At 45.2% G+C, this 22,813-nt stretch overlaps 1 protein-coding gene and 1 long non-coding RNA gene across 4 annotated transcripts in view; both read right to left on the minus strand.

Annotated features, from left to right (window-relative positions):
• LOC144132329 (nuclear exosome regulator NRDE2) overlaps positions 1–22,813 on the minus strand; it is a 383,545-nt gene that overhangs the window by 69,944 nt on the left and 290,788 nt on the right. For 2 of the 3 annotated variants that reach the window (XM_077664654.1, XM_077664652.1), the window contains exons 9-11: positions 21,982–22,266; positions 5,434–5,490; positions 4,399–4,664 (exon numbers count right to left, since the gene is read on the minus strand). In XM_077664654.1, the coding sequence (XP_077520780.1) occupies positions 4,399–4,664; positions 5,434–5,490; positions 21,982–22,266 (608 nt within the window). The remainder of the gene's footprint in view (positions 1–4,398; positions 4,665–5,433; positions 5,491–21,981; positions 22,267–22,813) is intronic. The other variant, XM_077664653.1, reaches the window with a different exon arrangement.
• LOC144132330 (uncharacterized) lies at positions 9,602–14,368 on the minus strand. Its single transcript, XR_013314782.1, has 6 exons — positions 13,817–14,368; positions 13,435–13,627; positions 12,882–12,956; positions 12,245–12,810; positions 10,621–10,859; positions 9,602–10,555 (listed from the first exon to the last, which is right to left on the minus strand). It is a non-coding gene; the product is annotated as an uncharacterized LOC144132330 (long non-coding RNA).

Consider the following 22,813-nt stretch of genomic DNA (forward strand, 5'->3'; position numbering starts at 1 on the left):
GCAAGACAGCTGACCACAACACAAAGTTGATTTTAACTCGGCCGGCGCACATGCCGAGAGGGGTAATCAGGTGACCACCCTCGATGCGAACGTGTGTACCAGCCCATGGTGTGAGAATCTTTTTAAGAACGGCGGCAAACTGACTACTGAGAACTGAATAATCAGCACCATTATCCAATGCTTGAATGTGGCGACCATCGATTATCACAGGTATGCCCAAGTAAAGCCACTCATGAATATCAGGCTCCAAAGACAATGATTTTTCACAAGTGTTGTTGTCTGCAAACCGTTCCACTCGTAATTCATTGTCATTGTGCGACTTAATGATGTTTATAAGTTGGAGTGATCGGTGACCGCGGACCTTGTAATCGTCAATGCGTCACCATGGCATGTCAGCATCGATGGAGGGTCTCCTGCACAGCAATGTCCAGAAAGCCCACCCCCCGAATGTCGCTGGCGTCAGTTCTCCCGCCTTGCAGTATAGGTGGTGAAACTCTCAGTAGATGGTGAAGGCCGAACCCTGGGTGATGAGGACCAAACATGCGGCCGATGAGACAAAAAAAGGCCGCCACCGTCTGGAAGACGTTGAAATAGCGAGCGTTAGCTGTTTGTTTTACTAGACGAAGAAAGCGAAGAAGAACACGCCGCTCGTCTCGAGAAATGGAATGTAATACCCTTTGAAATGGGGTGGATTGCCACCATGCCCAGCTATGCATGCACGCACGCTATCTAGCAGAGCGATCGACGCCTAGCGCCATCTATCAGAGAAATTACGATCCACGTCTAGCCGTTGTCGAGTTACACCCCCTCAAGATACGTCCCAAATGAAATTTGCTTCGTTAGGGGGGGGTCAAGGTGGGCCTAGAATTTGGCTTGCACTGCGATATGCCAATGCTTCAATTAGTAATTGCAAGTACAATGTCTACCTATTATTTAATTGTGGTTTTATTTCTATACCACTATCCATAGGGTTTTATTTGCTTACCAAATTTGGTACACAACTGTTCCCAGATGGGTGCCCCTTGTTGTCGGAGTATATATAGCAGGGATAGTTTTCCTACCCATTATAGGCTATTTTTTGGTGACGGGGAATGGCAGGGCACAACCAATTTTAATGGCCGCCATCTTGGATTCAAGAAACCAAAAATATGCTGCCATTTAGTCCCCTGACACTATACTCACATAGCTCCACCTCTATCCACCATATTGGACCGTGACATCATCATTGGCACGTGACAGGTGGTTGTTTCTACAATGCTTGCTATTGTAGATGACGCTACAAGTCTCAATGCGAGATGTGCTGTTTTCGAGTTGCTGCCACAGATGGCACTGTGATCTCAGGGTGGTAGGAGACCCCATGAAATCTCGAAACGTGATGAGTAAGAGCTAACACTCTTAAAACCAGCGCTGTCCTTCAAGGGAATCCGAAGTGGCCCGCGGTAGTTCGCCATAGTGGGGTTGAGGAGAATTGACGGGAAAACCTTCTAGGTAGACCTGCGCTAATACTCGATAATTTCGAATATTCGGTCGAATAGTAAGGTATTTGATATTTGAATCGAACCGCAGAGGCGGCCTAGTGGTTTGAGCATCAGCCACGCATGGGGGAGGTGCGGGGTTAAATCCCCAGTGCCGCCGGGTGCCCACCGGCAATATAATGTGTAGAAGCTTTCCCCTTACTGCTGCTCGGATTCTTTAGGGTGAAATGCTTGGGAAATGGGTCTTTGAGCCCACCTTGTGCAATATAGACTACCTTGTGCCATGGCGCTCTTTAGCCACAGATGCCCTTGCGCCATAAAAACTTATCATTGAATTGAACCGAATGTTTGTTATTCGAAGTTTCAAAATATTTGTCCCAAGCGAATAACGTTTCTGGAACTACTGCTTTGTGCTCCGGGACCACAACGCAGCATGTGCGCAACCAGAGCCCCGACTTCGCGACGCGCGCCTGAGCTCCTGCACATATGCCGGAGCCAGTCTGTGCATGCTCGCAGCAACAGACATGCGCAGGTGGAAGCGCAGCACCCAGATCTGTACCTGCCAAGTGCCTGCAGCCGCGTTGCACGTGGTGCGGACGCGCCGTGACCGGCAAGGCAGTGTGCATCAATAGAGAGATTTAGCATCGTGATCCACTTCCATGCGCCGCTAGTGCACCCACGCAGGGCGGTCCCGACAGGCCCAAGTTCCTCTCTATACCCTTCAGGCGCCAATTAAATCTGCTGAAAAGAAAAATCTTTTTTTTATCAATCACAATCAGTACGCCAAATTTAAGTGATTCACAAAAAATTACGCAAAAATATTCATATTTGGGCATATTTTATTCGCATACAGCGCCTAAAAGCTGCTACATGAACGTAAACACTGCAACATTTGGTTGCCTTTTCTAACTGATGGTTAGACATGAATACATGTTAACCTGTGAGAATATACACTCCAGAGAATTATTCTCTAGCTGATGTCCTATGAAACAGATAAAGAGATGCATTCTGGGACAACAGGCAGAGAAAAATTCTGCATTTTTGGTACCGAACCCGGCTTTCAGATCTGCAGCCTTCACGCCATCATCGTCGTGCAATTAAAGCGTTCAGAAGTTGGGGCCAGTGGTTGCTTGCATCATAGGCAGTGCTTAAAGTCTGGCTCCATCGAAGCGATCTCGAGGAATCTGAGCACAGGTGGAAAGCGAGAGAGAGAAAGCAGCTTGCAGCCTGTTTTACACATGGTTTTTACAAAGAGGCGAAATCATTTTTAAAGGTCGCTGTTTACTCTATCTATGTCAGAGATATGTACCAAACTATCCCCATGCTCCACCACTGTGCTGTTGTCTTGTAGCCTTGGAGCTGAGCGGTCAGCTCTGAAATGACTCATCGTGTGAGGGCACAGGTTCCTCTTTTTCATCCTCCATTGTGTAGAGCTGCCACTTTGTATTTTTCTCCGTCTCGCGTTTTATACAAAATAATAATGATTCTTGCTAAATACCACAGTGAAATTTCCAAAACGATAAAAAATGAATGTTCAGACCACCACTGAAAAGAGGGGGTCTCAGATCCCTTTTCAATATTGGTAGGAGGCCTAAGACCCTTTGACTTTAAGGACTGATCACAGTCGGCAGCAGCTCAGCGTAGTGGCAGCTCTTTGCGACCATATGCAGGTCTTCACTGCTTCTTTGGAGGTGCTTCTTCATTGGCTATTTTCATGAACAATGCTTCAGTGCAGAAGTCATCCAGCATTTTACTTGTAGAAGCATAGTTTTCAACACCTGTAAGCATTAAGCTCATTTCGTACCATACTTGCCCGAAAAAACGGCCACCTTGATATTTTCACCACTAAGGCGCCATGTCCAGGTTTGTGGACGGGCCCCTTTGAACGTCCACTGCAGTACCTTTTCTTCGTCTATGAGAATGAAAATTTGTGTGCATTTCTACATTAACCTACTGACCTATTCCGAATGGTAACTTGCACCATTTGCAACCACTTGAAAAGATAGCATGCAAAAATAAAAGCTATTCACTTGTCCCACCAAAAACGATGATGCCCATCTTTTTAATTTTTTACAAACACATTTCGCTGTAGCTGCAAGAGACGGTACCACCAACTTTACAAGGAGGGTCAAAATGGTAAGTGAGTGGTATTCAAAGGTGGAAATTTGCCTTGTATAAGAAAATACGTCCAGACTTAGGTCCCGTCCACATATGTCAACACAGGCACTATAACAAGCTGCCTGGCAAGGAGAGAGAGCTCCCTCCTTCTAAGGCTTGACTGGGATGCTACCGAACTGCATAAAGGAAGGTCTGCCATGATGAGAACGTGTCTCCCAGCTGCACACAATGCGGACGATGTGAGATGCTCAAACGCTGTCCGTTTCCCTTGCTTTTAGAGCGAGTGCTGTATATGGCACACTTTAACCCGTTGCCACCATGTAACTCTGTCCATGCAAGGCACTGCTTCAAGATCACGTGACCGCAGCATTAGCATGCTTAGCTTACGTTCCGCATTGGAAGCCGGGAGGGGAACTCGCAGTGCCGGTACGCTTGGCTCTCCTTGAAGGAAGTCAGTGAGGGACAGCATGACGGAAGCTGAGAGGGGAGGGCAATGCTGTGTAACTTTGATTCTTTCACACTTAACTCCAACACCTGTGACTGCCACACCAACAAATTCCCTTTCTGCCCTTCTGCCCCATCCATCGTTCATGACTTAGCGCCCTCCTGTGTTTACTCTTGAAAAATTGCCAGGTGCACTGGCATTCTCCCATGATATTGCCTGCAATCAGGTCTAGGTACCTCCAACACACTCTTAACTCAATGAAGGATACAAAGGTGGGATACAAAATTGGTGGCCTGGGCACATTTCCTGGGATAGCAGCCATTGGGAACAGCGCTACAGCTAGTGTGTGTCCCAACTTGCCTCAGGATCTACACCCAGAAGCAGTGACAGCCAGGCCTGGAAGAGGTGTAGTTTGGCAACCGGCTGTCGCAGCCGGAACAGCGCGGGTCCCACGTCCTCGTAAAGCACCATGCGCTCGGGGTCCTCGGAGGTCACCTCTTCGGCAGAGAGGTCAGGCCGGTACGGCCGCCACTGGCGCAGATCCCGCAGGCTCTCCAGCCGCAGCCATGCATCCCCAAGGCTTGGCCGCCGCCCCATTATTTCATCTTCCAGCTCCTGGCAGTCATCTGCAGTCGATCAGCTGCCGATCAGGATGGGCAGCACAATACAATGAAAACAGCAAAACTTACCAGGGGCATGTGAGAGTAATGCGAAAGCATTACAATTCTATTCCAATTCCATTCCAATTCTATTCTATTCCTTTGTAGTTGGTGCAGTTGTAAGTACTACAGTCAGATACAACTCAAGAACGAAGGAGCAGATGCCCCTCACAGGACGCCCTCCAACCCCAGACACGTATTTTCGATTTCCGCCCGGCAGCGACAACAGCTGTTATTGGCTGCAGGTCAGTCATGCAGGCCGATCAGCTTACTATCCGTTGCCTACAAAGTATTTACTAAGGTAATCGCTAATAGAGTCAGGGCAACGTTAGACTTTAATCAACCAAATGATCAGGCAGGCTTTCGTAAAGGATATTCCACAATAGATCATATTCACACTATCAATCAGGTGATAGAGAAATGCGCAGAATATAACCAACCTCTATATATAGCTTTCATTGATTACGAGAAAGCATTCGACTCAGTGGAAACCTCAGCAGTCATACAGGCATTGCGTAATCAGGGGGTAGAAGAGCCTTATGTCAAAATACTGGAAGATATATATAGCAACTGCACAGCTACTATAGTCCTCCATAAAGTCAGCAATAAAATTCCAATAAGGAAGGGCGTCAGGCAAGGAGACACGATCTCGCCAATGCTGTTCACCGCATGTTTGCAGGAGGTATTTCGAAGCCTGAATTGGGAACAGTTGGGAATAAGAATAAATGGAGAATACCTAAATAATCTGTGATTTGCTGATGACATTGCCTTGCTGAGTCACTCAGGAGGTGAACTGCAAATCATGATCAACGAGTTAGACAGGCAGAGCAGATCGATGGGTCTAAAAATTAACATGCAGAAAACCAAGGTAATGTTCAACAGCCTAGCAAGGGAACAACAGTTCACAATTGGCAGCGAGAGCCTAGAAATTGTGCCGGAATACGTCTACTTAGGGCAGGTAGTAACAGCTGATCCAGATCATGAGAGGGAGATAACTAGAAGGATAAGAATGGGCTGGAGCGCATATGGCAAATTCTCGCAGATCATGAGTGGCAGTTTACCAATTTCCCTCAAGAGGAAAGTGTACAACAGCATAATCTTACCGGTACTCACCTACGGGGCAGAAACGTGGAGGCTAACGAAAAGAGTTCAGCTTAGGTTAAGGACAACGCAGCGAGCCATGGAAAGAAAAATGATAGGTGTAACGTTAAGAGATCGGAAGCGGGCAGAGTGGGTGAGGGAACAAACACGGGTTAATGACATCCTAGTCGAAATCAAGAGAAAGAAATGGGCTTGGGCAGGGCATGTAATGCGAAGGCAAGATAACCGCTGGTCCTTAAGGGTAACGGATTGGATTCCAAGAGAAAGTAAGCGTAGCAGGGGGCGGCAGAAGGTTAGGTGGGCGGATGAGATTAAGAAGTTTGCAGGCAAAGGGTGGATGCAGCTGGCAAAGGATAGGGATAATTGGAGAGACAGGGGAGAGGCCTTTGCCCTGCAGTGGGTGTAGTAAGGCTGATGATGATGATGATGATGATGAGTCATGCATAGAGCTACTACTACCAACACTAGAGTGAAAGCGGCGGCAGCACTCCCATGTAAACCCTCTCCACTTTTTTTATAACCGTGGGCGAAGCCATATTGTTACTCCGCTCATGGTTCCCTGCATGGTTCAGGCGACCTAGACCAAGTTTAACGAGTTAACAGCAATTGCAGCGTACTAACCTGGCAACCTCGCAACTCCCCCAGCATGGCCGCGCGCTTCGTAGTGCGCGTCAAAAAGCTGTACGAGGAATGGTGCTGCGGCTTGCTTACGTGCTGTGTTGAATTCCTTTCTAGTTCATGCGCACAATGTTCGCGATGGTGCGCGCACGAAGATACTTCCAGGTGGTGGTGAATCTTGTGCCGCTCATTACGTATGATTTGTGTTTGTGTGAGCCGAGATCGAGGTTTGTTGGCGAGGTTCAGCAAGGTTTGTTTTGATGTACAGGGTATTATAAAACATGCATTCCCCATGCCTTTTTGTGTTACCTGGAGTCCCTTTAGTAAAGTTTAAACCATCGTCACCTCCTGTCTTCTCCGGCGGTCAGATCTCGTTGGTGTTCCATACAGGAGACGAGGCAGAAGGGAGACGACACTCGCACAGAGTGCAGCGCATGCCTTCTGTACTGCTGCCTGTTAAGATCGGAATTCTGTTTGAATACAACGCAAAATCTGTAACAGACTCCGTTCCGAAAGGTTTAATCTGCTTGCAACGAAGCAGCAAAGCGTACATACATGGAAGAATTTTATGCAAGAGACATGTGGGATAAGTCGCACTCGGAGAGCACAAACAGAGTATTGTGCAAGGTGATGATGGTAAAGAGAAACGTTGGAATGCGGTTTGCTCGCGTACAGCTTTGGAAATATCAAAAATTCGGGCCATATTCTGTAAAACAAAAAATTGACAACCAGTGCATCTGCACAATCACAAGCATGTCAGATTATAATACAACCTGCCACTGCAAAGTTACAGCTGGTTTCATAGTTGACAGTCATTTAACTTGAGCAGTTATGTTTGTGAATGCCTGCTTTTTATTTCTGCCATAAATTCACTGACGTTACTGTTGTACCCACTAGACAAATAAAAGTATCATAGCTTGTAAATAATGTCTCAGTCATACACAATGCAGCATTCAATACCTTTACACCTTTTCACACACTCAAAGAATGCAGATGAAAAAAAAATAAATAAACAGTACCAAGATCTCTGCTCTTATTTGCTGAACACCTAACAGGGCAGCCTTGATGCAGTACTAGGGGGAACTTGGAAAAAAAAAACATGTTCAACGTAGTATCAATACAGTGATTTTGCATGAACAATGTTGGAATAAATGTTCGATGTCACTCTTCATCATACTTGTTATCTATAGCACAACTGTGCATCTGGTGCAGATCCCTTCAGAAATAGCATCCCTCATAGCCTACGCCACTCTGGAACGTTAAACCCCACAAAACCAAAAAATAGAACCTTCAGAAATGCACATGGGCGTCTGTGTAAAAGCTGAAATGTGCACCTGCTTTGCATTTCTTTAACGCGAATAAATGTTTGAGTACTTGCTGAACACTTCAGTGACCTTAGCTTCAGAAACATTTTCTGCACTGAACATTGCACTGGTGAAGAGTTGTTGCATTACACATGTAAGGTGTGTTTTAAGGAACTTCAACAAAGAGATTCTTATTTCTTCTACTACAATCGACAGACATATTTACCTTGCGTGTCATGCATAATTGCCATTTATCTGACATAAGGCATGACACGAGATCTTTGCACGGTAATGGAACGCAGTCCTGACTTTTACACTGCGATACTGCTTTATAAACATGTACGTTGGCCAGGTTCATTCCTACAATGCACTGGTGAAGCAACCCCACTACTATCACTGTATCAACAGTTGTTGAATGCCAAATTTTAATAATTTAAAATCAGGAGTATTTAAGAGAATATGCAATACGGCTAGTTGGAACAGCTGGTACTCTGTATTTTGTAATAAATTTTCGGCATGTGTAAGACCCCCAGGTATCAAAATTATTGAGGAATCCTCTTCTGCAGCGTGCTGCATAACCCAAGTGCGACTTTGGCTTGTAAAAGTTTATTAATATTAGTTTATTCCTGTTTCCTTCATTCCTTGCTTTGCACTAAATAATTGTCATTAAGTTGCCGAGCAGACAAAGGGATATAATCGAGGGGCTCATTATGACATATACACTGGCTGTTCATTAACTTTGGATCCCTTCATATATGTGTCGTTACGTTGATTAGTGCAATTGGAAATGGTTGTTATTGATGCTGAAACAAGATTTGCTTTGTAAGCAGTGCTCTAACATATGCCCCTCTTGCCCTCTCTGTTATCCTTCTAGCCTCCTCTCTCAGTCTGAGAGTGACATATTTCTTCAAAACGAACTTGATCACTCCAATTACATGTGCTGGGTTCTCTTTATAATGTTCTACTTCCTTCAAGCTCTGCTCATGTCGTTGGCAGAACTTCTGGAAGGACTGTATAACCAAGCGGTCAACGTTTTTGTGCCCTTGCTCATCACTGCAGCGGAAAATGTGCTCCGCAGTGCACAGGGTGTGAATTACGAGCGCTGAAGGCATGATTAGGCCTCCATTATTTCTGATGAAAATAAGGACACTTGCGATGTCATCCTGTACAAGCATCTCTAAACACGAGGTGCAGGTTATGCTCTTTGAAACAACCCTCACAATAAAACCACCTATGTAGGTCACAACCTCAGTGCTAAAATTGGTGAGTCCATAGCCAAGACTGCTGTAGTCATGGCCAGTTATGGCAATAGCAATGTACATATCTGGTGACTCGCCAGCTTCATCATCGTTGCTTCTGTGCAGACGCTCATGGGCCACTGTTGCAATTCCCTCAAAATCTGGGGCAACATTGCCGGTCGTCACAGGCTGCACATCTGCATGCACCAGTAGGCTTCTGTATGCGTACCGGAACTGCAGAGCCGAGGGGTTATTGTTCCATCCCCCTCTCTGGCGGATGCAGCTAAAGAACATTTCAAGGTGATCTTGACTGAACCGGTATGTGCAAATGTAGCTGTAATGAAAATGAAAACACCATGACAATTTGCAATTGTTTTCCTGCCTTGGCAAACAGAATGAAGAAAACATATCTCCATTCGTAGTTCCTTGTTAATGCAACGGAGCGAAATAACAGTGAAAAGCATATTCCAGTGAGTTCAGTTTCTAGTAGTGCTCAAAACGGCACAGTTATTGCTTAATTGTTTGTTTGATAGCCAATAAGATTCTACTCTTAGTCAGCTAAGCTTATTTGCATCATGTTTCTTGCAGCCATGGTGATTGGAGAGCCTTCTGCTTTCATTTCTGATAATTATATTTTAATCAGTTTTTGTTGTTGACTTTAATAGCTTCATTTTGAATTCTATTTTCATTGAACGCTAAGATATTTTGCTACAGTGGTATTTACTACTTATGCTTCCACCACAGTGGTAAAATGATTGGATTGTTTTGCATTTTTATTGCATTTTTGCTAACTTTCTCAACTCTCCACTGCCCTCATTTGTAACTGCAACAACATGAAAAATACTTTTCTTCTCCATTTCCTTTCAAGAATTGCAGCATGCTTATTCTGTAACTCTGTGCTGTCCTACTGTGGCTCTGTACTTGACTTTTGACTATGTTTGTTATGAGCAACAATACACTGGGCTAGAGTTTGGACTGGCAGGTATTTTCTGTTATTGCCTTAATTATTCAGCGATAGACTAAAACTGCATGCTGTAAGCATGTCTAATAGGATAGCATTATTTCTATAAATTGGTTTTAGCACATGTTTTAGAGGTGCTTTCCCGTCATTGTCACCTTGTCATGCTTTCACTGTTGGTGCTTTCAATACGCTATATAGTTAGGACAAAACGCATTGCCTTGAAACTGCATGAGGTGCCTTCAGCTGCATGGCTCAGCACCATGCACAATGCCCTACGGTCTTGCACCCTTTTTATTAATAAAGCAGCACTGAAAGTTTTCATTCATTTGGATTGTGCACTTGTGTATTGACATGCAGTAATAGTGTATGAAACACAATATGCAGTCCTACCTGCAAACAGTGGAATCGAAGAGCTTCTGGGCGAGTTCTGCAATGCTCTTCAACGAGAATGCCAAACTTATGACAGACATTCTCCGCCCCGAGATGCATACGAGCTCACGAGACAGAAGACGCAGAGACATGAGCTTTGTAGATAGTTGGAGCATCGTCTGCTTCTGAAAATTGAATGTTGCTGCTCGCAGCGGTGCTTTGAAATCCATTGCAGTTGGACTGTGCGAATTTAATATATCAAAGGCCCTGAAAGAAACATCAAAAGACGATTGCATTACTTATGCAAACGAGAATTTTACTTCAGAACTCACCGATCAACATCAGCAATAAATTCTGCGGTTCCACCGGACCCATTGAAGTTTTGTATTCCAAGCTCCTTGGCAAACTTTAGGCTTTTGCTCACTGATGCACTGAATGTTTGTGCAGCCAGTCACACTTTCATAATTTGTCTGTGGTACTCAATATGTGCCCTCCGGAGTTTATTTGCTGCTCGAAGACCTTCAGCTTCTTGCAGGTCTTGCAGCCTTTCAATAAAGCCCCATTCGATTGACTGCAAAAGACAATAAATATATTAGAGGTGAATCACACTTTATCAGAGTTGAATATCTTACTCCATATTCATTGCTGTGCAGTGTTTTCTTATCGCCCAGGAGGTTTCTGAGCAATTTTAATCCATGGGCAGCATCGAATACCAGGGACACGGTCCTTGATTGGTTGCAGGGATGGGGGAAGGCCGTCACAAACTGCTCACTTGTGGCTTCATGGATCCGACAGCCAAGAAGCTTGCCCATGGATACATTAGCAGCTAGAGCATCGCATACAACAGCAACGACGTTCAGCGAACATTGTGTCAGCTGCTCGATGGCCTCATTAACTATATTTCTCAGTTGCTCCCCACTGAGTCCATTGTTGAGGAAATATCCAAAGGGAATTTTCCATGGAGCTGCCACGCCAACTGCCATGAGCACGAGAGCATCTCCAGCTAGTGAGGAGTCATCTGTGTCCAGTGGACTCTGACTGTTCCCCAAGTCAACGTAGCCAATCAGTTTCCCTGTCTTAGTGTCCATCTCGCACCTTTTCCTAATACTCATTCCGTCTAGCATCAGGCAGCAAAGCCGCTCTCATTCATTTTTTGTTTCAAATGACGTTTTGATGTGATTGAGAGCTTCACTTCACTTCACTTTATTACCTTAAAGACCCCACTTTGGGGGTGTTACATAAGGGGTGGGAGTACAAATATGGGTTGAATATGGTTGCTTGCATGATATTTATGAAATGCATATTTAAATTGTTCACAAAACTTGATTGGCAGGTGATGGCATCAACGTCGTGGGGAAGGCCATTCCAGTCTTTAGCAGTGCGAAGAAAAAAGGATGCGGAAAAAGTGACGGTGCGGGAGCGTTGGCATGACACTTGCATGCATCAATCACTTTGAGCCTGGTGCGAATGGTCTGCCTGCTGGGCATTGGGAAAATGCTGGCCACATATTCATATGCCCTTGGAGACTGATAATACAGTGTAGTGGCAAACTTCCTCATCTTCTCACTGTATCGTCTTTGTGATGGTGATTTGGGCTTGTTAGAGCGCCAACTTTTTACAATCTCTCGTGGCAGTTCTCCAAATGCCTCCAGTGTTTCTTGTCCATTCGGAGAAATCATTTGTTTTTCTTTCATTTCATTTAGAAGGCTTTTGAGGTCAATCATTCGCTTCTTTTTTTCTTTTAACTGTTGTGAGGCTGAATAAAGTTTTCTTCGCGCAACAGACAGCTTTTTCTTGACTGTCCACAGTCGAGTTCTTGGAGATTGTGAAGCAATGTATGGGTGATCGTGGCTTACTCCTTTCTTTTTGCTGGAGCTTTTCAGAGACTGTGTTGTGTGTGGGCAATAGAATACTGTGTCAGCAACTAAGCTTCCATAATAATCTGTATATGCATACCTTATGTTGCACTTTCACTGCTGCTTTGGCTGGGCTCGTTGCACCTTGGTCCTCACTGTGCATCCTTGAACTTGCACAAACTGGTGTAGCTGTCTGCTCAGGCAGAAAGGGTGTGTCAGAGGAGACAGTGCATCATCTGCCTTTTACATGTTACCTGCAAGCACTTGCGTGGAGATTTTCATGGTGATGCTGCTACTGAGCTGGCGGTTTGTGGTGCAGACATGTCCTGAAGCAGAAACAGTTTTGACGCGAGATTCTTGCTATTTATGTACAGCATCTCACCTGCTTTCGCTTGCGTAGGGACTTTCTTGTGGGAGTGTGCAAGTGCTTGCAGGGGGATTTGGGTATAGGTGAGGTGACCGGTTGGCTGAGATGCGGCCTCACACTAATGGCCTGAAGTAGGAACATTTTCACTACTGGAGACACCAGCAATTGGATGCATGAGACACCAATATTCGGATTCATTCTTTTACCTGCAAGCGTGGAGACTTTCTCAGTGGTAACTGAGCTCGCGAGGAGGGTGAGGACATTGTCTGTGAACTGGTTGCTTCTGGGCTTGCGTGCTCCTGCATATATATGCCCTAAGATAAAAATTTTGTTGTCTGAAGCACTGGCCTTTCTGCTCACTTAAACTTACCCGCTTGCGTTTCTGTAATGACGTACGTGGCAGAGACTGAAGTCCTGAAATAGCACCGCAAGATGTGCTTGCAACCTAAAGTAAAAATATTGCATGAGCTGAGGCACTCGCTCTATTATAACTTATCACCCTTTGCACACAGACTTGGTGAGACACCACGACTGACCGCTGTCAGAATTCTGTTTAATAATGTAGACATGCCCGGCACACAGTCTCTCCTGCATAAGCCCTCCCGTCTAGTGCACCACTCTGAACTGCTGATACACAGCGGATTTTATTTAATTATCATAAACTTGATTCTTTTTATGTTGAATTGCTGCCTTTACTTTTGTACTGACATACCAGTTGCTAAATTTTTAATTGTAACTTAAATATCTAGTGTTTTGTTGAAAAGGTAGTTTTCGCTTTTTACTTATATTTGGCTGTAAATGCTCTAGACATCAGCTAGGCTCAGCGTAGTTTTTACAACTTACCCATAATGAGCATTAAACGTTTCACACTGAATGCAGGTTCTACTGGACATAAACAGAGCACAACCACAATTTGCACCTACCTGCTCACTCTGTACCTTTTGGAATATCGTTGGCACTGCATCTGGTTTTAAAAAGTGCCTGGTGTGGCCGCTGTAAAAGCATGACTGCTCGAAATGTCTTGAGCAGATCCTGCGCCCTATATGTAAATTAGGCAATGGTGTCCTAATAGCGCTGAGCCACTTTTGCAGCAAATCTTTGTTGTTGTGAGGAAAGCTGAAACAAAAAAATGACAACTTCGCTTACTTTTCATATACTGTTTCAATGACAAGCCTGTACTATATACCACTAAACGTAAGGCTCCACGAATTCTCTTCATGCATGTTGCATGCATACCAGACAATCTTAAAGAAAAAAAAAACACGCGACAGTGCCGTTACGAATTTTTCAGAGAACAGTACTCACACATGAAGAGAAATTCCCGATCCCTTTTGGCATCTTGTTTTGCATATGATGCACGATGGCGGCATTCTGCTGAAACTCTGTGCACGAGCAAGACAAAGCGGTAGATCGCGATGCGCGGAGCCACAGCGCGCTGCGTGCTTATTGCATCTACTGAGCAACTGACAGGCGAGCGTGTATAAGCGGACGGTTCTGTTCTCGGTATTCTCTTGTTTTTATCTGTGTTCTTGTGCTTTCGAGCGAAGGCGGGCTTACTCGCCCGGCCGACTGCTATGGCAGTTTCGGGTGTCGCCCTGAACGCTGCCGACGGGTCCAGAGTCCAGATTCTTGTGTGTGATCGACCGCCGTGCGCGCAAGAGATACGATCGACGACCAACGTGCGCACGGAAAACGACTTTCGTCTGCAGCGCTTTCCCGGCACCGAATCAGACATCCAAAACCAAAACAAGCAGAGAAAGCAACGTTCGTGCGAAAGACAGCGAACCGAGCGGTGGAAGTGAATGAGTCCAAAGTGCGAAGAGTAGCTAGAACGCACGGTCGAAAAAGAGGGAGACCGCTCTCAGTGGAGTATGCTCGAGAGTGCTTTGAGCAGACACATGGGGCGGAGAGGTGTGTAATGCAGAGCGTATTTGGCGCATCAAACGGCCGTATCTTAATTCTGTCCTGCAGTCTACGCTGTAAGTAGTAATGAACTAGTATACGTCGGTAACCTACAGCTGCTGCAGCAGACGAAACGAAAACGAAACTTTTCCAAGTTTTCTTGTACAGGTCTGCATATTTCAAATTTTGAAACAACAAAGAGTTTGGCGTAATGCTCTAACATTTTTTGGATGTTTAAAGTTTTAGAGGTCTATTTTTAATGTGTTCTGTGTAGCTGTATTGAAAATAATCGCAGTAGCGCAAACAACTAATAAGTACAGGCAACTATGGGAGTAGCAAGATGGCGCTGCTCGAGTGTATGACAACCTCCTCACCGCGCTTTACCCCCCTGCAGTCATGGGCTCCATGAGATCAGTGAATTAGCCGAGCCAAGCTGCCTCCAGTTTGGGATGCTAATTGGACCGAGTTTTTTTTGTTTCGTTCAGAACATTTCGTCATTCTGACGTGGGCACACATTCTGCTGGCGGCGCCCATCCATGTGGTTTCATGCTCCAGTGCACTGAGGCTACATGCTTGTCTTGCGAATTTTATTATCCGTGTAGTTTCACATTCGGATTGTTTGGCTGGCCCAGCCTTGTTTTAATACTACCTCTGTTTTTAATAGTGCCAGTAATAAAACTCTGGATCAAAATCCGGCTAGGACGAGTGGCCAGTAACCGGGTATCAGCAGATGGCAGAACCAGCTATCAGCACAGGAGCTGCCTGTCTGCAGCTCTGTACCACTGTCTGAACAGTTTGGGGCAGTTCATCGGAATACCACAAGTGGTGTGACAATCCACCACAAATTACCAAATTACATAGGCACTGTGGTGATGTTTGCCACTGGTAACACCTAAGGGCTCTTAAGCCCTCCAAGTGGTTTGCCTGGGCTGACACCCTCTCCTCAATTACCCTTTTGCTGAACCAGAGTGAACCAGAGTCAGTGCACCGTTTTCACTGTTTTGCCACCACTTGTCCTTGCCCAAGCGGTATATGAAAAGGCCACTGCATCAGCTTGCCTCAGTCTGGGCAGTTCTATCTTGCCATCATTACGCATCATTTGGCCACTCAAAATTTCGTATATATTAGAATGACACTGGGCCCGTAACTAAAACTTGACCCTTTAATGCCCAAATTGTGAAGGGATCAAAGAAAACAATTGTCACTTGCACATTATGCTAGCTAATGCACCCATATTCAAAAGACAATACAAAAATTTTGATAGAACAGCTAAAATTTGAGAAACCGATGTGTCATCAATTAGCAATTAATATTTGGCCCATTTTGCGCAGCCAGTTCGAGTTGTGTGAAAGGCTAATTGAAAGCAAAAGCACAGTAGCTTAGTTTTCGTCCAACAATTTTCTTCCCACTTCGCCTTCAAAAGCTGTCAGAAAATAACTGAGGAATCGTGGGATGCCTGCTAGAAGTCCATCCTTCTCACTCCATTTTCTTTAACACACCCCACTCAGAGTGATGCAAATATTGAAATTTTCAAGCATGAAGAAGAAATGGCTTTTAATATCGAATACCTGTTCAGCAAGAAAAAAAATATTGCAGAAAAAGATTAACAGGCAAACGTTTTTGTCCCCCCCTTTTTGTTTTCAAAACGGTTTAGGTCTTTGCAAGTGAAATAAACAAAGCTAGACTGACTCAGCACCATGCACAGGTATGTATACTACTTGTCTAGCCAGCATAACAGTATGCAACCTGTGATGTGGTCATGTAAAAGGAAATCATGAAATGACACATAACTGGCCAGGGCACTTGGCTACTGAAACACAAAGGCCCCTGTGTGTCAGTGCAGGTCAAAGGTCCCCCTACGGCACTCCTTTCTTCTCTCAGTCCCTCCCCTCCCTGCTATGGTCCTCCCCTGCAATGCCAGACAGATACTGCGGCAGTTCCTCTCCCCCAAAACCAATGTTCAATTTACACATAGCTGGCCACTAAAAATAACACGATGGCTAGTAAAAGATCTGTAGTCCAGAATACAAGAGACTAGAATAAATGACTGGATTATGCGCAGGTTGATTTATGAAATTCCTCAAACCCCCCGAAAACAAAAAAATGCCAAAAATGGGAAAGTGTGATGAAGCCTTATGAGGAGGCTCCATAGCACAAACACCAAAAAGCCCATGAGGAGCGGGCAGTTTCGGCATGCTAAGTGAACAATGCGGGCGTAAGCGAGGAGAATGCACACTGGCGTCGAAATGGCGAGACTGCTCAGAAAGGAAAACGAAGTGACCAGCGACGAGTCAGTCAGTGTTCCAAAACAGCGCATAGCTCGGCCCAGACTTGAAAATTTACTGGCCAACAACAGCCGTCATTGGTGGGCTAGCAGCGAAGCTCAGAAACCGGAACTATGCGGGCAGGCTATTTTTTTCGCCTAGCGACAGGAGCCCTCCTATAGTCGTCATGCGTGCCGTTAAGCGCATCTAAGAGGAACACAGATTACAATTCATCATGCAAGATATTTACATGCACAGCTGTGAAGTCTCGACTTGTCCCTTTGGGAACGTCATGCAAAGCTCTGCAAGTGGGCTTTCCTGCACAGTTGACCAAAATGAGATGGCAGAACTGACACTAGGTTAGTTATGAAGGCGACAAGACGAATGCCATGGGTATGGCTGTTAAGTATACATATAACACATTAAGGAAGCATAAAACAAAAAAACTGCGCTTTCTCGTTGTGATTGTTCAAGATGGGTGGTCGGCCATCTTGTTCACATCAAGTGCCGTACGTGGGAAAGTCCATTGGCGAAATTTCGCACGAGGTCAGAATGCGATCGGTCCATGTGATAAATGACGAAAAAGAAAGCAAGGATGACGCATATGGTATGTTTTCGTGACACTTTAAACTCGATCGTCTGATAATTTGCACAAATATTCTGGTTTTTGCTACAGTCAAATTTATGAAAGTCGGTGCAGTACACAATCACTGGTGAATATTCGGAACGTTTAGAATATTCATCAATTTTCAAATATTCAAAAATTCTTGAATACAAATATGAACGGAATATCAATATTCACTTAATTTTGAATACCAATCGAATGTTTCATATTTCGTTCATATTCGTATTCAAGAATTTTCGAGAATACAAATCCAATGGTGCATATTCGGTTCATATTTGTATTCAAGAATTTTCGAATATTCTATAATTCTTGAATACGAATATGAATCGAATATGAAACATTCGATTCGTATTCAAAATTAAGTATATTCACATACCCCTGGTTGAAAACAAACCTTGTATGCAAGGCCCGTTTAGTAATAAGTACACGGCGCGCAAACAGTACATCATGAATTTGTGACACTGAGCAGTAAGTGTTTTAGTATTATCCTTAGTGACCTTATCAAATTCAATCAACTAGCCAAATATTGAAAGGCCCAGCTGATGATACTTAATCATTTGGGTTAACGTCAACATCTTTTTTTGTTTGTGAATATCGAGCCTTGTGTGTAACCTTACTGATGAGTCAGATGTCCTCATTTTCTAGGTGTACAGTCGAGCAAACCTGATGGTTACATGGATTGTATTCAATGAATCAGAAGTTCGTTTTAAGTGGATAGCCATATTACAACCCAAAATAGTAAATTTGACAAAAGCCAAAACCTATCAAGTCTTTACAAGCTATTCAGTATAGTTATGATCTCATTGCCGGCACCCCAGCTGCCAACAGTTTGCTTTAGGGATGCGATAAAACTCATTGCAGCTGAAGCGTTCAAGGCAGCTGATTGCAGGTCAGCCTCTAATCTGGTTCTTGAAAATTGGGGGCGCTCATACTTCACTTGCAGTGCTTCATCAGAGCATGGGCCCAGCGATGTTGGCGTTCATACCTAGTCATCCCAGGCAACATATGACCATCGTGACCACAAATCGACGTGTGTGGTCACGTGACCTTTCCACTGCATCATCTGTAGTTCCTGGACCCAAGCAGTGATGAAGGTAGTGCAGTAGTGCAGCAAGAGTGCACAAAGTATATATGAGCTGCACCACGTGCTGTCTACGCACTGCCTGCAAGCAGTAGCAGCACAAAAGGCGGACAACAGACACTGGCCAACATAGCAGGTCACTCATGGGGCACTGCAAGGCACTCAAACATCTCAAATGAGTGCCGCTGGTTGACCCCAGACTGTGCAGAGCAGCTCTGCTTTCAACACCCTCCCATCATTCATGCCCTCAGTGCTTATTATTCTACTTTAGACGATTTGCGCATTCACATACTCACGCACAATGATCTAACTTATAAGGCCTTCAGTGTGTACTTGGCTGGTACTCATTTACCGTTTCAATGGTGCATTTTAGAACATTATCTTTTGTCCTCAATTTTACGTCATCATCGTCATGGATGTTGTCCTCAGCGTCCCCACAGGCACCTGCCACCTGCCTCGGTTGGCAAGTGGCAAAGTGCAGACATAGAAATCCTCCTCTCCACTTTTATTCGAAGGAGACAGAGGGAAAGTGAGAGGGAAGAGAGAAAGTGGGTGGGAGGCAAGGAGTGGCAACATGGAGAGATGGATATCTCTTCCTCAAAGGGGCAGGTTGAGCAAGTTGGTGCATGAAGTGAAGGAAGCACTGCAAAAGACAGGGACGTGACACGACTATATCATCATCATCATCATCATCAGCCGGTCTCCAATTAACCCTCTCCTTTGCCAGCTGTGACCACTGTATCCCCACAAACTTCTTAATCTCATCCGCCCTCCTAACTTTCTGCCGGCACCTGCTACGCTTGCCTTCTCTTGGAATCCACTCCGTCACTCTTAAGGACAAACGGTTATCCTGCCTTCGCATTACATGCCCTGCCCAAGCCCATTTCTTCCTCTTGATTTCGACTACGATGTCATTAACCCTTGTTTGTTCCCTCACCTGCTCTGCCCGCTTCTGGCCTCTTAACGTTACACCTATCATTTTTCTTTTCATAATTCGCTGAGTGTCCTTAATTTAGGCTGAACCCTTTTCGTTAGCCTCCACGTTTCTAGCCCATTGGTGAGTGCCGGTAAGATACAGCTGTTCTGTTTTCTCGTGAGGGATATTGGTAAACTGCCATTCAAGATCTAAGAGAACCTGCCATACGCACTCCACTCCATTCTTATTCTTATTTCCTTCATGATCCGATTTCAGCTGTCACTACCTGCCCTAAGTAGACGTATTCCCTTAACACTTCCAGCACCTCGTTACCAATTGTGAATCGCTGTTCCCTTGCTAGACTGTTGAATATTACTTTGGTTTTCTGCATGTTAATTTTTAGACCAACTGTTCTGCTCTGCTTGTCTATCTAATTGATTGTGCTTTGAAATCACCTCCTGAGTGACTTAGCTAGACAATGTCATCAGCGAATACCATCAAATTACTTAGGTATTCTCTATCAACTCTTATTCCAAACTGTTCCTAATCCAGGCCTCAAAACATCTCCAGTAAAAGGCAGCGAATAGCATTGCCGAGATCGTGTCTCCTTGCCTGACACCCTCCCTTATTGGAATTTTATTGCTCGCTTTATGGTGAACTGATGATTATGGATTTTTGAGGTGCAAGGGCATCTAAGGCCAAAGAGCGCCATGGCAGAAGGTATTTTCAATCACTCAAGGTGGGGTCAAAGATCCATTTTCCAAGCATTTCACCCTTGACAAGCCGAGCACCAGGCAGGGGAAAGCTTGTACTACCCATTGTATCACCGGCGGACACCCGGCAGAGAACTATGGTAGCTGTGTAGTCGTTATAGGTATCTTCCAGTATTTTGACATAAGACTCTTCTACGCCCCGATACTGCAATGCCTGCATCACTGCTGAGGTTTCCAGTGAGTCAGACACTTTCTCGTATTCAATGAAGGCTATATATAGGGGATGGTTATATTCTGCTCATTTCTCTATCAGCTGATTGACAGTGTGGATATGATCCATTGTGGAATATCCTTTACGAAAGCCTACCTGACCATTTGGTTGATCCAAATCTAAGGTTGTCCTGATTCTATCTGCGATTACCTTAGTAAAAACCTTGTAGGCAACGGACAGTAAGCTGATCGGTCTGTAATTTTTCAAGTCCTTGGCGTCTCATTTCTTACGAATTAAGATAATGTTAGTAATTCAATAAAGGCCGAGTTTGGTCAAGTTGGTTTTCCATGCTGAACGTAAAAGTGCAAAAAACAAGGATGCAGAATAAGACACACAACACGAGCGCTCGAGTTGTGTGTCTTATTCTACGTCCTTGTTTTTTGCGCTTTTACGTTCAGCATAATGTTAGTGTTCTCCCAAGCTTCTGGTGAGGTCGAGGTCATAAGGCATTGCATATGTAGAGGGCGGCTCATTTTTCTAGGAGAATCTCCCCTCCGTCCTTCAACACTTCTGCGGTTACCTGATCCTCACCAGCTGCTTTCCCCCTTTCCATTGCTCTATAAGGCCTCCTTTACTTCCTCTTTCTTTGCTGGCGGGATGTCCCATTGCTGTGCGCTACTGTCTCTCTCATTAACGTTCTCATTACATTGGCTACTGTATAGACTTTTGTAGAACTCTTCGGCTACTTTAACAAACTTATCCATATTGCTAATGACATTGCCCGCCTTGTCTCTTAACGCACGCATCTGGTTTTTACTTATGCCTAGTTTCCTCTTTACTGCTTTTAGGCTAAGTCTGTTCTTTGGAGCATGCTCCACTACATAGGCGCCAGGTGCCTGCGAAATGTTATGACCCTGTCTTGTGCGCTGTTTTCTTCACTTAACTCTACCCGTTTCTCGTATTTGGACAGAGGAGGAACAGGGAAAGTGGGAGAGGGAAGGGAGGAGATGTGTGGCCTAGTAACCTGGGCATGCACCTCTGGTGCGGGAGGTAGTTGGTTCAAAACCCAGCTTTGGACAAGGATAAGAAGGAGTGACACCCGGCTTGGCGGCCGGTTTCTTTGCTATCACCCCACCGCTGAAGCTCAAAAATACTCGTTACAGATTTGTAACCTTCCTGTGATTTTTTTTACTGCATTTTTGAGTCGTCATATTCTTTGCAGGGTGGTGTCATGGGGGCTGAGACACACTCTGCTGAAGAGCGCTCGCTGGAAGCACAGAGTTTTTTTATTACAGTGCGAGTTGACTTCTCCTCTATGTTCGCTATAGCGGAGTGATGTGGCCACAACTATTTGTTGCATCTGAAACGCATTGCCATTGCCCATATACTTATTTTGATGACTGCATTGCCCTCACTTGTAATAAGCAGTTGTTCGTTATATCTGTGGCCATTATAAGTGGGCTCTACTGTAACTTCTCATTTCTTCTCACCAGATACCAGCCGGTGTTATAGTTTCAGGAGCAATTACAGCAATTTTGTGTCAGCTCGTGTTGCCTTGTTCGTTCCCAAAATCACAACCTGCCATGGCTGGTATGCATTCCATGGCACTTGTAATTACGGGGAGGGATAAGCAGCTGGACTGATAGGCGAGGAAGACGTATTTTTCCCTTGATTTTTTTTTGTATAAACCACACAATATCTTGTTCCCAAACTAAATTCTAACATCTGTACCTTGCCTCTAGTGTGCGTCCGTCATACCTTGCGTTGTTGTTGCAGTTCGGGTGGTGGCTGCATCGAGTGCAGAGGCTTGTCCACTGCCCAGCTGCTCCATGAGGTAGGCCCAACCGCGGGCGCCCTCGTCCCCGAAGCGGGGGGCCCCGCTGTCCCAGAAGGGTTCGAGCAGGGCCAGGGCCTCCTCAAGGGGAGCCTCAGCCAGCCGTGGGGGGCACCGCATGCTCAGCTCTGCCAGCGCCTGGAAGGTGGCCACTGCCCGCTCCCACAGGCCGCACTGGCACAGGAACACCCCGTACTGCCGACACACCTCTGCACCCACACACAAGATACGCAGTACAGCTACGACACCTCTGCATTCTCACACAATGCGCCATTCTGCCACGATGCCTTTGCGCCCAGACACAACTCGCTGCATTGCCGTGGTTCCTCTGCACCCACACAACATATTTACTACTGTGATGTATCTACACAGCAAGCCATGGTACTGCGACGCTTCAGCACCCATCACACCCATGACGTTCCTGCACCCACATACAACGCACTGTACAGCCACAACAACTTTGTAGCCAGACAACAAACCACGCTTCCACAACACCTTTGCACCCACACTTAAAGGGCAACAGAAAAGGGTGTTTGAGCTTGGCTTTAAAATGCTTGCATTATGTACAGTACAAGTCACCAAGTGTTCATGCTCAGCACGAGACCTCAAAAGTGAGCGGGAAATTTACAATACATTTTTTAAAATTCCCACTTTTACACGTCGCAGCGATGAGTGGAGCGGGGCTTTCGCGAGAAACCTGGCATATAATGTCATGTCCTGCAAGTGACATCAGCAGCCAAGGGTTATCATTGGTTC

Source organism: Amblyomma americanum, chromosome 5 (genome assembly GCF_052857255.1).
Source record: "Amblyomma americanum isolate KBUSLIRL-KWMA chromosome 5, ASM5285725v1, whole genome shotgun sequence".
In the NCBI taxonomy this organism is placed as follows: Eukaryota; Metazoa; Arthropoda; class Arachnida; order Ixodida; family Ixodidae; genus Amblyomma; species Amblyomma americanum.